The sequence below is a fragment of the Lolium perenne genome, chromosome 2, assembly GCF_019359855.2.
Source record: "Lolium perenne isolate Kyuss_39 chromosome 2, Kyuss_2.0, whole genome shotgun sequence".
Classification (NCBI taxonomy): domain Eukaryota; kingdom Viridiplantae; phylum Streptophyta; class Magnoliopsida; order Poales; family Poaceae; genus Lolium; species Lolium perenne.
In genome coordinates this window covers 263,858,911-263,873,572 of record NC_067245.2, presented here as the reverse complement: position 1 = coordinate 263,873,572, position 14,662 = coordinate 263,858,911, and the positions used below count along the sequence as shown (strand labels likewise).

Here is a 14,662-nt window from a genome sequence, read left to right as displayed (position 1 = left end):
AGCAAATTTTAGGGGATTTGTATTGTATGTTAAATCAATTTATGCTCCTAACCCGCCATTCTTCTAGAAATCAGTAGACTAGATAAATTTTTGTAGCAGCCATACTTGATTTTTCAGCTTGACAAATTGAATGATGTCTTTAGTGTCATTTCATTTCAGTCAAATGAAATGAAAGTAGGGGCGCCAAATGATCTCTAAGACGAAAAAAAATAAACAAGAGATTTGCAAACTTCCATATGGGGAGAGTGTACAATGGCTATTCATAAGACAAAGATCAAATTTGATTGAACAAGCTTTCGCTACAAAGTTACAAAGTACATATGCGATTATTGCTCTGCATTGCATCTCCCAAATGGGGAGTAGTCTCTGAGATCAAAATACAACTCTGCCGCTCCATTTCACTAGTACATCCGAGCAATGGAACTCCTGCGTTGCAAGCTCCTGCTGTTCTAGTAGCTTCCTGACCAAATCCATGGAGCTACTACTCTCCTCCCTGGACCCGTCGAGGAGGAACTCTGCTCCACCTCCTGATTCTCGCGCCCAAGTCCTTCATCTCCGCCACCTGCAGATACAGAGAGTCAGAGACGGGATCGGCGAACAGTTCGTCCCAGCCAGATCGCAGAATCCGTCACACGGGTGGAATGGTTTCGGCTCCGGGGACGTACCGATCCGACGCCCGCCGCGGACACTCCGGCGGTCACCGCGGTGGCGCCGGCGCCGACGATGAGGGTGGCGATGGCGAACGCCCTGAACGGCATCGTCATGTCCCCGCCGCCCTTGCCTCGCCGGAACCAAACCAGCCCGGCAGTTAGCTGCGCGGCACTCGCTCCCGCCCACCACGGCCACATCTCGGCCTTCTTCGCGCCGGCCTTGCCCAGCTCATCCATCGCCGCCGCCGCCGCCACTAGGTTATTTTGGCGACACCAGCTCTGTGGGAGTTGCAAACTATGAGAACGCAGAATGCTCACCGACACGTGGGGCCCGCGCTAGGCCTTGTCTTGTCTGCCCACTGACATGTGGGACGGGTAGCCACTTCACCACAACCTATCGCGATAGGCTCGCTCGCACTGATCACCAGTACCATTCGACGATCCACCTCGACCCCCAGCTTCCGCTTCCATGGATCGGAGCAGCGCGGGGTTTCTCCTACGGCTCCTGCTGCTGCAATTCAGTTGGTTCTTGGTGAGTGTTGATCCGATCCGATTCGATTTTGCACAGGTCGGATTTAGTTGTGTTATGATTGATGACCGCTGCGGTTTGGGGATTTTTAACTAGGCGTTGGGCGGAGGAGGCGCGGCGGAAGGGGGTGACCTGTTTCCGGTGGTGGTGAGCACCTGGCCGTTCCGGGAGGCGGTCAGGGCGGCGTGGGAGGTGGTCAAGGCCGGTGGCGCAGGGGGTTCGGCTGTGGATGCTGTCGTCGCTGGCTGCTCCGCCTGCGAGGTGCTCCGCTGCGATGGCACAGGTCCGTTGTTGGCTGCTGCTCTTCTCTCGTCTCTGTAAAATATCATTCATCCGAGCTGTGTGGTGATTATATATTATGGAGTATTCTGATACATTGGTCAAATTACATAGAAAAACCTGCTAAAATCATTAGAGTTACCAAAGTATTTCGTTCTCCGGAGATTGATTGACAAGATATTTGGTTTAACTCCAAGAGGCTCGCTAACAGAAATTTTAGTTGATAACATTCGCCTTGCTAGTTGCTACTGCATTTTGCAAGCCTACGCAATGACAATTCTGGCATAAACCTTAATCCCATTAATTTTTTCCATAACATATCTATTCAGGAAGCCCCTAAGTGCTGTTCTGCACTATTTTAAAATTGTGTGTACTCTTTATTGATGTGAAACTCTGAAGAGCAGTACTTTTTGGAGCTTAATTTTAATTTGAGATTATAGTGCTGGATGTCAGGAGTTAAGCCTCGATCATCAAGCGAAGACAACATTAAGTCCAGTTTCCATTATGTTGCAGATACAATGTGTTCAGAAAGTAATCTTTAGTTGGGTCTATTGCCTAGCATCTAACTCCATCAATATATTATATGCTGTAAATATCTAGCAAAACCCCATGATTGTGTGTTTAAACTTCTTTGGTTTGGCACTTGTGTATTTCTGTCGTGTGTCCTGAATCAACCAGAGTGCTGATTTTAACTATTTTACACTTTACGCAGTTGGTCCAGGTGGAAGTCCAGATGAAAACGGTGAAACTACTTTAGATGCTCTTATCATGAATGGGGTAAAAGCTGCTTTACATACTCAGGCTACAGTACAGATGCCGTTTTATGTTGCAGCATTCGTGGTGGATGTAATAATGTTTTCTTTTGCTTAAGGAAACTGGCAGATAACGATGGAAATTGGAGCTGTGGCGGCCATGAGATATGTGAAAGATGGAATTAAGGCCGCAAAGTTGGTCATGGAGCACACCGGCCATACTCTTCTTGTTGGAGAGAAGGCAACCGCCTTTGCAATTTCAATGGGTCTTGCAGGACCAACTAACCTGAGCTCACCGGACTCAATGGAGAAATGGTCAAATTGGAGACAAAACCATTGCCAGCCTAACTTTTGGAAAAATGTTGATCCTGCTGGCAACTGTGGTCCATACCATCCTATAAATATACCACCATTTGGGTCTATGGACCCTGTTCAAAATGCTGTGGTGGAGACTCAAGGGCCCACCTGTCAAGGATGGTTCGAAAGTAATAATTTGCTGGAACCGACAAACTCCCATTTCAAGTCTGTTATTAATCGCCACAACCATGATACAATCTCTATGGCCGTGATTGACAAGGTACCTAGCTCATCTAAAATTAAACTGCTCTTTCCATCAATCTGATACTCAGTTGTCTTTCTTTGTTAAGATGGGTCATGTAGCAGCTGGCACATCAACCAATGGTGCTGCGTTCAAAATTCCTGGAAGGTGAGCTTCTTGTCTTGCTATTGGTAGATTTGACATTAAAGTTTCGTTTGACACCTCTTTTTAGAGAAATATATATTATTTGCATACATTGCATCTGCAGATATATGAACGAGCTAGTGCATTATTTAGTTGGTCCCTTGTATATTCAAACTTCTGTCAGGTGGATAATGAATTAATGATAGCCATAATAATACTTTCCATGCCGAGTCTTCTTGTAGTGTCCGAACTATCGATGTTGTACACTGCTAATCTGGTATATTTTCAAAGTCACTAGTGAGTGGTGACTGTTTATGATGTTAATTCTGTATGGCAGAACAAATCTAACAAGATTGATGGTGCATATTAAAAAGTTACGTCAACTTACTAATGATGGGATTGATATGTAGATTTATACTCCATCCGTTCCATATTAGTTGTCGTAGATTCGGATGTATCTATCTCGACACATTTTGTGTATAGATACATCCGAATCTACGACAAATATGGAACGGAGGGAGTAATATTTATCCTGAATGGATTATGGCAAGACATACTTATAGTTGTACTTTTAGTTTGTTCACTTGTATTTTACATACAAATAATACTACTACTTGAAGGCTGAAGCTGCCTTTTGATATGTGTATCATCGTTCTCAAATACCCTAACAGCTATTTACCTCTTTATAGTTGTGCAGAGTATTGAGTTACTAATCATTTGATTCCAGGGTAGGTGATGGACCAATACCAGGTTCTTCTGCATATGCTGATGATGAAGTTGGGGCTTGTGGAGCTACCGGTGATGGTGATATTATGATGCGCTTCCTTCCATGGTAATTGAGAAGGACTTCTTTCAAGATTTATTACCCTTTTATCCAAAGAACGATATATTTTCTTGTTGTGATCACTGGCTCAATTAAGATCTCATTAGTCACTACTCACTAGCAAGCTGCAATTATCCTGAAAAGGGGAGATACGATAGGATGCCATCTTTTGATATTCATGCATCTTTTTCCCCTATGTGGTATTATTTGAAAGTTGTATCCTGAGATATGGTGATATTCAACCATGTCCATATTTTTCCAATCCTGATTTAAGACGACTACTTCCATATGAATTTAAGCCTATGTTAGCTTTGTTATTAGTAGCCCAATTTAAGCAATGGTCCAGTGGACTGCAATTTTTGTTGCAGTTATCAAGTAGTAGAGAGCATGCGGCGAGGGATGGAGCCTCGAGATGCTGCCATGGATGCTATATCAAGAATTTCTCGGAAATACCCCGATTTTGTTGGTGCTGTATTTGCGATTAACAAGAAAGGAGTGCATGCCGGGGCATGCCATGGATGGACATTTCAGTATTCTGTCAGGAATTCCAGCATGCGAGATGTGGAGGTCTTCACAGTAACACCTTGACATAGGCATATCTGTAGTACAAAAAGCTGCGTCAACAACAAGGCATACTCATCGTGTTAAGTTCTATTCAATCACTGCCATGGTAATGCAAGAAATCGTGTGGGGATTGTTCCCCTGTCATCTATTGGACTGCAATTTTATATTGAAACTGCAATGAAATATAGTGGTAGCAGATTCAGTGAATGCGCTGTAGTCTTCTCGAAATATATTTGCAATTGAATTAGTCAACTTGTGTACTGCAACTATACCAGTTTAATGCATTAAGATGTAGATGGGTCTACTTCCAAGTCATTTTTGGAGTATTTTGTGGAATAAGTCATCTTCAGAGCTGGGAAGGCATCTAATATGTCACCCAACTTGCGAAATAACCTTCGTTGTTGTTTTTTTGCATTTGGTTATTTCGCAAGTTTGATTCCTGGTCGGTTTGAGTTTGTTGCCGTATAGAGTTGACACCCATTGTCTTTGCTCTGTGAATGTATGTGTTGTCTCGTTGTTTATTTTCATCAATCATTGTGCCTTATCTAAAGCGATAACGCAGGCTTGGCCTTATCGTCGGCAGTAAAAACAGTGGTGGATCCAACCCAATTTGTTAGTGGAGCAGGCCTAAATTGGGTTGAGCCTTTTGTTTTTTCCCTATTTTTTCTAGCTGATATATTGGTTGGACAAATCTTAGGGTGGGGCCTGCACCACCCTTCCACCCACCTGGCTCTGCCACTGCAAAAATATTCGTTGGCATACTGTTGGTGCCTGGCTGCGTGCCCCCTGTTTTTTCACTTGAACACCTCCCTTCCCAATATTGTTTGCATGAAGAATGTGTATGCTGATTAACTATTTCTGTAAGTAAATATAGAAATATAGCGTCAGTCCATTGTTAATAATTCGTCCTGAACTCCCGAAGGGCCATCAGGGCGCTAAAGATTATTCTTCTGAAGTTAACAGTCACAAAATTGCACTGTTCTTGATAGCTTATCCGATGAGAGGTCCCCATCGAAGTTGTGGGTCTCATGTATCAGCCGGCCAGATAAACACAATGAAACACAATGCACGACAAGATTGCGCCTGGCCATCATCGCGACTTTTACGGTCCGCCGTCAAGATTGCGCAACGGGCGCGCTTGACCATCTACTCTTCCTTCGGCATGGTCAACGACTTCTCCTTCAACGTGACGCGTGGCTTTGTCGGCCCCTTCGTGGGCGCCTTCTTGTTTGGAGGCATGCCTAAATCGGTGGCTGCGAGGGTATGGGTGGAGCTGGAGCGGTGGACGGGAGCTGAAGTGGCGGGCAGGAGAAATGAAGTGGCGAGCGGGAGGAGGAATTGCCAAATAGTTGTAGGATTTTAAGGCTAGTGGCTGCCAGGTGGGGCTCGCAGGCAAAACCCGACGTGTCACAAAGCATCGGCGCGCCCGATTCACGCCCCATCCTGTCCCTCTTCATAGTCAAATTAGTTAGGTTAGTTTAAATCTTTAAACGAATTACTCTAGATTAAACTACATAGTGCATTCACGGCCTTAAGAGGAATGCCGCTTGCAATCCCCAAGTCGACATGCAAGTAAGCTCCATGGAGAATAAGAGCATCCACAACCAGGTTCTGAAAGTGCATGGAACCCCCATATGTGGTTTTGGTAGTTGATGACAATCCCTATTGACTAATGTTTGCATTGAGTTGTATCTGCAGAAGTTGTCCATAGGAAATGTGGAACCGTATGTTGGCTTCAAGGTTGCAATAAGAATTGACGAAGATCAAATGATAAGTATGTCTTGAAGAAGAAGATTGGTTGAGCTCTCATGTGTATCTTCAAGACTGAAAATAAGGAAGAAAGAACAAAGGAGGTGCAAGTTCAAGATGAGCCACCTCGAAGAGATCATATGCTTGAAGCTTGCTATGCATATCGTGATCATGGATATGTGAAGATTCACCAAAGAAGAATCTCTCCATAGTGGAGTATGGGGGAGCAATCCGCAAGACTTCACCAGGCAAGCATAATCAAGAAAGACGTTTCATCTTGTTACGGTTAAGATCGTCATCATTGAGCTCAAGTGGAACGCATAAGGTTAAGGTTTGCTTTTGATAGGGGTTCGATCTCGTGGTTTAGTTGGGGCACCGGTTTATAGGTTAGTTGCCGTACTATCAAGAGGGCTCTCGAGTGAGTAACTCGATCATATCGTTCGGAGAGAGCTCAAACGTTTGCATCCGTGCATCATCTTTCTTGGTAGTTATTTTCATCTTATACATGTGGTGATTTAGAGTTTGTGGTTATTTCCATGGGAAGCTCTTGTTCGCCGAAAATGGATTCCACATGAATCACTTGTTATGTTTTCGATATTGGAGTTCTTCTTAGTTTCTCGTATTGAGAGGTTTTACTCTCAAATCCATAGAACATATACCCCACTTATTATTAAGTTTTTCAATCTTTGTGGGGGTATCTCCTGGCATCCTATTTACAACAAAGTTGGTTTCACCTAAATCTGAGTTTCCTAACTCAAGTTGTTGCATTTTCCATATTGGCGATTTTACCGGTTTGCCTTTTATAGATATGTAAAATCTTTATTCATTTGTTTCTATCCTCCATTGTTGTACTATGATGTTTCTATGCATTTTTAGAGATCATTCTTTTGATTTCAACGAGCCCAAGATCATCGAAATCAAAGTCCAGATGCAAAAGTTCTTAATATTTTCGTATCGGGGTGTTTCGGTATTCCCAGGGTGATACTGCCAGCCAGAGAGGGCAGCAGTGCCAGTCAGAGAAGGGCAACACTGCCGCCCAGACATGTTTTTGGCCCCCAATGGGCACAAATCTTGGCCCCTTCAAATAGGCCTTCTTCCTCCTCTCATTTTGTTTCTTCTTCCTTCCTTTTGCTCTCCTCCATTGCCAACATTTGAGAGCTTCCTCTCCCTCTAATCCCTCCATAATTTTTGCTCATATTTGAGGAAAAGAGAGAGCAGATCTAGATCTACAATCCCATCAATTAAATTCCCCTCTTTGTGTGGGAATCCTTAGATCTAGTTCTTGGAAGAGAATTTTGGTGTTCCTTATCCTATTTGTTCTTCCTCTCTCATTCCCCCAATAGTTTTTGTAGCTTTGTTGGAATTTGAGAGAGAGAAAATTGAGCATCTTAGTGGTGTTCTTGCCATTGCATTTGGTGCATCGGTTTGAGTACTCCACGGTGATTCGTGGGAGTGAAAGTGAGAAGGTTGTTACTCCTGGGTTCTTGGAACCCTAGACGTCTTAGTGGTCTTAGTGGTGTTCCTGAGGCCTCCAATTAAGTTGTGGAGATTCCTCAAGCTTTGTGAGGCCTTTGTGGTGAATTTCTTGGGAGCCTCCAACTAAGATGTGGAGATTGTCCCAAGCTTTGTGCGGGTTTGGTGACCACCCTCAAAGCTCCATAGTGGATCGAGAACTTCCCTTTTGGTGGGAAGGCTCGAGCAGAATACGGTGAGGCCTTCGTGGCTTTTAGAGTGATTTGTCCTCCACACTGCTCCAACGGAGAGTATCACTCGCAAGAGTGTGAACTTCGGGATACATCGTCATCTCCGCGTCAACTCGGTTATTCCTATACCCGAGCTCTTCACTATGCACTTTACTTTGTGATAGCCTTCGTGATTGAAGTCATATATATTGCTATCACATAGTTGCTTGTATTGCTTAGCATAAGTTGTTGGTGCACATAGGTGAACCCTAGTTATATAGGTTTTGTGCTTGACAAATTAAACGCTAGTTATATTCCGCATTTGTTAAGCCCATATCGAAAAGTTTTTAAACCGCCTATTCACCCCCCCTCTAGGTGGTATCCATGTCCTTTCAGTTCCCCCAAATGGCGTCCGACGCAAGTTTTGACATACCATTTGAGGATTGGGTTGCTATTTTTGGTGAACGGCTCTGCCCAACGGCATTCCCCAAACAAAGGATTGGAAACTTAATTTTCATTCAAGTTTCGTTATATATTACAAGTTTGAATGAACGTAACTAAATATAAAATACAATTACCCTACTTGCTGTCAGTTGGCACTACTCGTTGTCGGGGGCAGGGCGGGATGGCCTTGCTTCGGCATTGTTCTTCGCTCGCTTCCTCCTCTCATCGTCGTGTGTAACATCCCTGTTCCTAGCAAACCCTAATTAGGAATTGTTTGTGCATTCATGAGCATCATGTAAAATGCATTAAGAAAATTTTGCAAATAAAATAAAGTGGAAACCCTAAATTTCAAAGTTTCCACCTCTGTTTGAAATTTGTTAAAATGTTTGAAACCTGAACACAAAAATATGTGGACCTTCAATTATTATTAGGAAGTGTCCTAAATATTTTCTGCAAAGTTTAGAGTGTTTTGGGGGTTGCAAAAGAGTTCAAAATAACCAAATGGAAGTGATTTTAACCCTATTTTAAAATTTCCAGAGAAAACCCTAAAGTCTAGGGGGTTTTCGCAAAAAACCCTTTCTTCCTCCTTGATGACGCGTAAAGCACACGCTCGTTGGGAACCCCAAGTGGAAGGTGTGATGCGTACAGCAGCAAGTTTCCCTCAGTAAGAAACCAAGGTTTATCGAACTAGTAGGAGTCAAGAAGCACGTTGAAGGTTGATGGCGGCGGGATGTAGTGCGGCGCAACACCAGGGATTCCGGCGCCAACGTGGAACCTGCACAACACAACCAAAGTACTTTGCCCCAACGAAAACAAAGTTGAGGTTGTCAATCTCACCGGCTTGTCAGAACAAAGGATTAACCGTATTGTGTGGAAGATGATTGTTTGCGAGAAAACAGAGAACAAGTATTGCGATGATTGTATTTCAGTAAAGAGAATTGGACCGGGGTCCACAGTTCACTAGAGGTGTCTCTCCCATAAGACAAACAACATGTTGGGTGAACAAATTACAGTTGGGCAATTGACAAATAAAGAGGGCATGACCATGCACATACATATCATGATGATTATAGTGAGATTTAATTGGGCATTACGACAAAGTACATAGACCGCCATCCAGCTGCATCTATGCCTAAAAAGTCCACCTTCAGGTTATCATCCGAACCCCCTCCAGTATTAAGTTGCAAAGCAACAGACAATTGCATTAAGTATGGTGCGTAATGTAATCAACAACTACATCCTTAGACATAGCATCAATGTTTTATCCCTAGTGGCAACAGCACAACACAACCTTAGAACTTTCATCCTTTGTCCCGGTGTCAATGCAGGCATGAACCCACTATCGAGCATAAATACTCCCTCTTGGAGTTACAAGCATCTACTTGGCCAGAGCATCTACTAGTAACGGAAAGCATGCAAGATCATAAACAACACGTAGATATAACTTTGATAATCAACATAACAAGTATTCTCTATTCATCGGATCCCAACAAACGCAACATATAGAATTACAGATAGATGATCTTGATCATGTTAGGCAGCTCACAAGATCCGACAATGATAGCACAATGGGGAGAAGACAACCATCTAGCTACTGCTATGGACCCATAGTCCAGGGGTAGACTACTCACACATCACACCGGAGGCGACCATGGCAGCGTAGAGTCCTCCGGGAGATGATTCCCCTCTCCGGCAGTGGGTGCGGGAGGCGATCTCTGGATCCCCGAGATGGGATCGGCGTTGGCGGCGTCTCTGGAAGGTTTTCCGTATCGTGGCTCTCGGTACTGGGGGTTTCGTCACGGAGGCTTTAAGTAGGCGGAAGGGCAAGTCAAGAGGCGGCTCGGGGGGCCCAAACCATAGGCCGGCGCGGCCAGGGGTGGGGCCGCGCCGCCCTAGGGTTTGGCCACCCCGTGGCCCCTCTTCGTTTCGTCTTCGGACTTCTGGAAGCTTCGTGGAAAAATAGGCCCCTGGGCTTTGATTTCGTCCAATTCCGAGAATATTTCCTTACTAGGATTTCTGAAACCAAAAACAGCAGAAACAGAATCGGCACTTCGGCATCTTGTTAATAGGTTAGTTCCGGAAAATGCACGAATATGACATAAAGTGTGCATAAAACATGTAGATAATATCAATAATGTGGCATGGAACATAAGAAATTATAGATACGTCGGTGACGTATCAGCATCCCCAAGCTTAGTTACGCTCGTTCCGAGCGAGGTAAAACGATAACACGTATAATTTCTGGAGTGACATGCCATCATAATCTTGATCATACTATTTGTAAAGCATATGTAGTGAATGCAGCGATCAAAACAATGTATATGACATGAGTAAACAAGTGAATCATAAAGCAAAGACTTTTCATGAATAGCACTTCAAGACAAGCATCAATTAAGTCTTGCATAAGAGTTAACTCATAAAGCAATAATTTAAAGTAAAGGCATTGAAGCAACACAAAAGAAGATTAAGTTTCAGCGGTTGCTTTCAACTTGTAACATGTATATCTCATGGATATTGTCAACATAGAGTAATATAATAAGTGCAATAAGCAAGTATGTAGGAATCAATGCACAGTTCACACAAGTGTTTGCTTCTTGAGGTGGAGAGAAATAGGTGAACTGACTCAACATTGAAAGTAAAAGAATGGTCCTCCATAGAGGAAAAGCATCGATTGCTATATTTGTGCTAGAGCTTTGATTTTGAAAACATGAAACAATTTTGTCAACGGTAGTAATAAAGCATATGCATCATGTAAATTATATCTTATAAGTTGCAAGCCTCATGCATAGTGTACTAATAGTGCCCGCACCTTGTCCTAATTAGCTTGGACTACCGGATCATCACAATGCACATGTTTTGACCAAGTGTCACAAAGGGGTACCTCTATGCCGCCTGTACAAAGGTCTAAGGAGAAAGCTCGCATTGGATTTCTCGCTATTGATTATTCTTCAACTTAGACATCCATACCGGGACAACATAGACAACAGATAATGGACTCCTCTTTTATGCATAAGCATGTAACAACAATTAATAATTTTCTCATTTGAGATTTGAGGATATATGTCCAAAACTGAAACTTCCACCATGGATCATGGCTTTAGTTAGCGGCCCAATGTTCTTCTCTAACAATATGCATGCTCAACCATAAGGTGGTAGATCGCTCTTACTTCAGACAAGACGGACATGCATAGCAACTCACATGGAATTCAACAATGAGTAGTTGATGGCGTCCCCAGTGAACATGGTTATCGCACAACAAGCAACTTAATAAGAGATAAAGTGCATAATTACATATTCAATACCACAATAGTTTTTAAGCTATTTGTCCCATGAGCTATATATTGCAAAGGTGAATGATGGAATTTTAAAGGTAGCACTCAAGCAATTTACTTTGGAATGGCGGAAAATACCATGTAGTAGGTAGGTATGGTGGACACAAATGGCATAGTGGTTGGCTCAAGTATTTTGGATGCATGAGAAGTATTCCCTCTCGATACAAGGTTTAGGCTAGCAAGGCTATTTGAAACAAACACAAGGATGAACCGGTGCAGCAAAACTCACATAAAAGACATATTGTAAACATTATAAGACTCTACACCGTCTTCCTTGTTGTTCAAACTCAATACTAGAAATTATCTAGACCTTAGAGAAACCAAATATGCAAACCAAATTTTAGCATGCTCTATGTATTTCTTCATTAATGGGTGCAAAGCATATGATGCAAGAGCTTAATCATGAGCACAACAATTGCCAAGTATCACATTACCCAAGACATTTATAGCAATTACTACATGTATCAATTTCCAATTCCAACCATTTAACAATTTAACGAAGGAGAAACTTCGCCATGAATACTATGAGTAGAAACCAAGGACATACTTGTCCATATGCTACAGCGGAGCGTGTCTCTCTCCCATAAAGTGAATGCTAGGATCCATTTTATTCAAATAAAACAAAAACAAAAACAAACCGACGCTCCAAGAAAAAGCACATAAGATGTGATGGAATAAAAATATAGTTTCAGGGGAGGAACCAGATAATGTTGTCGATGAAGAAGGGGATGCCTTGGGCATCCCCAAGCTTAGACGCTTGAGTCTTCTTAATATATGCAGGGGTGAACCACCGGGGCATCCCCAAGCTTAGAGCTTTCACTCTCCTTGATCATGTTGCATCATACTCCTCTCTTGATCCTTGAAAACTTCCTCCACACCAAACTCGAAACAACTCATTAGAGGGTTAGTGCACAATAAAAATTAACATATTCAGAGGTGACACAATCATTCTTAACACTTCTGGACATTGCATAATGCTGCTGGACATTAGTGGATCAAAGAAATTCATCCAATATAGCAAAAGAGGCAATGCGAAATAAAAGGCAGAATCTGTCAAAACAGAACAGTTCGTATTGACGAATTTTAAAATGGCACCAGACTTGCTCAAATGAAAATGCTCAAATTGAATGAAAGTTGCGTACATATCTGAGGATCATGCACGTAAATTAGCTTAATTTTCTGAGCTACCTACAGGGAGGTGCACCCAGATTCGTGACAGCAAAGAAATCTGGAACTGCGCAGTAATCCAAATCTAGTACTTACTTTTCTATCAACGGCTTTACTTGGCACAACAAAACACAAAACTAAGATAAGGAGAGGTTGCTACAGTAGTAAACAACTTCCAAGATACAAAATAAAAATAAAGTACTGTAGGTAAAACATGGGTTGTCTCCCACAAGCGCTTTTCTTTAACGCCTTTCAGCTAGGCGCAGAAAGTGTGTATCAAGTATTATCAAAGGGTGATGCATTCTCAGCGGGGTGTGGAGTTTTCTCAACCAGGCATAGTATATTTGATACATAAGTTTTAGCATCTCCCTTTTCATTAGTCTTAGGCGTGCTACTCTCATCAAACAAATTTTCAGGAACAAGCCAAGCATAGTTATTCTCTAGTGCATCATTCATAGCTAAGAGTTTACATGGTATTGGTGCTTTGATATCCCCACCATCATCAATATTATTAGTGTATCTTATTCTATCCATGTCCATCTTTTCAAGGAGACTAACAAAATTGGTATGAGAACCAAGCATATTAAATTTAGCAAAGACCTTTCTAGCCTCTCTCGCTAGACCACCAAATTCTCTAAGAAGGGTTTCTAAAACAAAATCTTTCTTTTCCCCTTCTTCCATATCACCAAGTGTGAGAAACATGTGTTGGATTATAGGATTAAGATTAACAAATTTAGTTTCCAACAGGCGAACTAAATGCGCAGCAGCAATTTCATAAGTAGGCGCAAGGTCTACCAAGTGTCTATCTTCAAAATTTTCAATGGTACTAACATGATTGAAAAATTCTTCTATATTATTTCTCCCAACTGACCCATGTCCTACTGGTATGTCTTTTGTGGTAAAATTAAAAGGAAACATGATGAAATAAGTAAAGTAAATGCAAGTAACTAATTTTTTGTGTTTTTGATATAGCAAACAAGATAGCAAGTAAAGTAAAACTAGCAACTAATTTTTTTGTATTTTGATTTAGTGCAGCAAACAAAGTAGTAAATAAAACTAAGCAAACAAAAACCAAGTAAAGAGATTGAGAAGTGGAGACTCCCCTTGCAGCGTGTCTTGATCTCCCCGGCAACGGCGCCAGAAATTTAGCTTGATGACGCGTAAAGCACACGCTCGTTGGGAACCCCAAGTGGAAGGTGTGATGCGTACAGCAGCAAGTTTCCCTCAGTAAGAAACCAAGATTTATCGAACCAGTAGGAGTCAAGAAGCACGTTGAAGGTTGATAGCGGCCGGATGTAGTGCGGCGCAACACCAGGGATTCCGGCGCCAACGTGGAACCTGCACAACACAACCAAAGTACTTTGCCCAAACGAAACAGTGAGGTTGTCAATCTCACCGGCTTGCTGTAACAAAGGATTAACCGTATTGTGTGGAAGATGATTGTTTGCAGAAAACAGTAGAACAAGTATTGCAGTAGATTGTATTTCAGTAAAGAGAATTGGACCGGGTCCACAGTTCACTAGAGGTGTCTCTCCCATAAGACAAACAACATGTTGGGTGAACAAATTACAGTTGGGCAATTGACAAATAAAGAGGGCATGACCATGCACATACATATCATGATGATTATAGTGAGATTTAATTGGGCATTACGACAAAGTACATAGACCGCTATCCAACTGCATCTATGCCTAAAAAGTCCACCTTCAGGTTATCATCCGAACCCCCTCCAGTATTAAGTTGCAAAGCAACAGACAATTGCATTAAGTATGGTGCGTAATGTAATCAACAACTACATCCTTAGACATAGCATCAATGTTTTATCCCTAGTGGCAACAGCACAACACAATCTTAGAACTTTCTATCACTGTCCCAGGTGTCAATGCAGGCATGAACCCACTATCGAGCATAAATACTCCCTCTTGGAGTTACAAGCATCTACTTGGCCAGAGCATCTACTAGTAACGGAAAACATGCAAGATCATAAACAACACGTAGATATAACTTTG

General features: G+C 42.4%; 2 protein-coding genes across 4 annotated transcripts; one reads left to right on the top strand and one right to left on the bottom strand.

The window, feature by feature from the left end:
* Positions 1-304: 304 nt before the first annotated feature.
* LOC127335837 (uncharacterized) lies at positions 305-946 on the bottom strand. The gene is made up of 2 exons (XM_051362572.2): positions 666-946; positions 305-562 (listed from the first exon to the last, which is right to left on the bottom strand). The coding sequence occupies exons 1-2, from the start codon at positions 885-887 to the stop codon at positions 482-484; spliced, it is 303 nt and encodes a 100-aa protein (XP_051218532.1). The 5' UTR covers positions 888-946; the 3' UTR covers positions 305-481.
* Positions 947-962: 16 nt separating this feature from the next.
* Positions 963-4,594, top strand: LOC127335835 (probable isoaspartyl peptidase/L-asparaginase 3). 3 transcript variants are annotated; one of them, XM_051362569.2, is made up of 7 exons: positions 963-1,182; positions 1,276-1,462; positions 2,171-2,235; positions 2,341-2,787; positions 2,858-2,916; positions 3,620-3,724; positions 4,084-4,594. In XM_051362569.2, the coding sequence occupies exons 1-7, from the start codon at positions 1,120-1,122 to the stop codon at positions 4,301-4,303; spliced, it is 1,146 nt and encodes a 381-aa protein (XP_051218529.1). In that variant the 5' UTR covers positions 963-1,119; the 3' UTR covers positions 4,304-4,594. The 3 variants fall into 3 exon arrangements, with proteins under 3 accessions (XP_051218529.1, XP_051218530.1, XP_051218531.1); XM_051362570.2 differs by having other exon boundaries at positions 4,062-4,594; XM_051362571.2 differs by lacking the exon at positions 963-1,182 and having other exon boundaries at positions 1,389-1,462; positions 2,330-2,787.
* The last annotated feature ends 10,068 nt before the right edge of the window (positions 4,595-14,662 follow it).

Excerpts from the sequence above, each read along its gene's own strand:
- LOC127335837 (XM_051362572.2), bottom strand. The coding sequence starts at position 887 with ATGGATGAGCTGGGCAAGGCCGGCGCGAAGAAGGCCGAGATGTGGCCG. Across the intron at positions 563-665 it reads CCGCGGCGGGCGTCGGATCG|GTGGCGGAGATGAAGGACTT; the intron begins GTACGTCCCCGG and ends CTGTATCTGCAG.
- LOC127335835 (XM_051362569.2), top strand. The coding sequence starts at position 1,120 with ATGGATCGGAGCAGCGCGGGGTTTCTCCTACGGCTCCTGCTGCTGCAA. Across the intron at positions 1,463-2,170 it reads GCTCCGCTGCGATGGCACAG|TTGGTCCAGGTGGAAGTCCA; the intron begins GTCCGTTGTTGG and ends CACTTTACGCAG. Across the intron at positions 2,788-2,857 it reads CTATGGCCGTGATTGACAAG|ATGGGTCATGTAGCAGCTGG; the intron begins GTACCTAGCTCA and ends TTCTTTGTTAAG.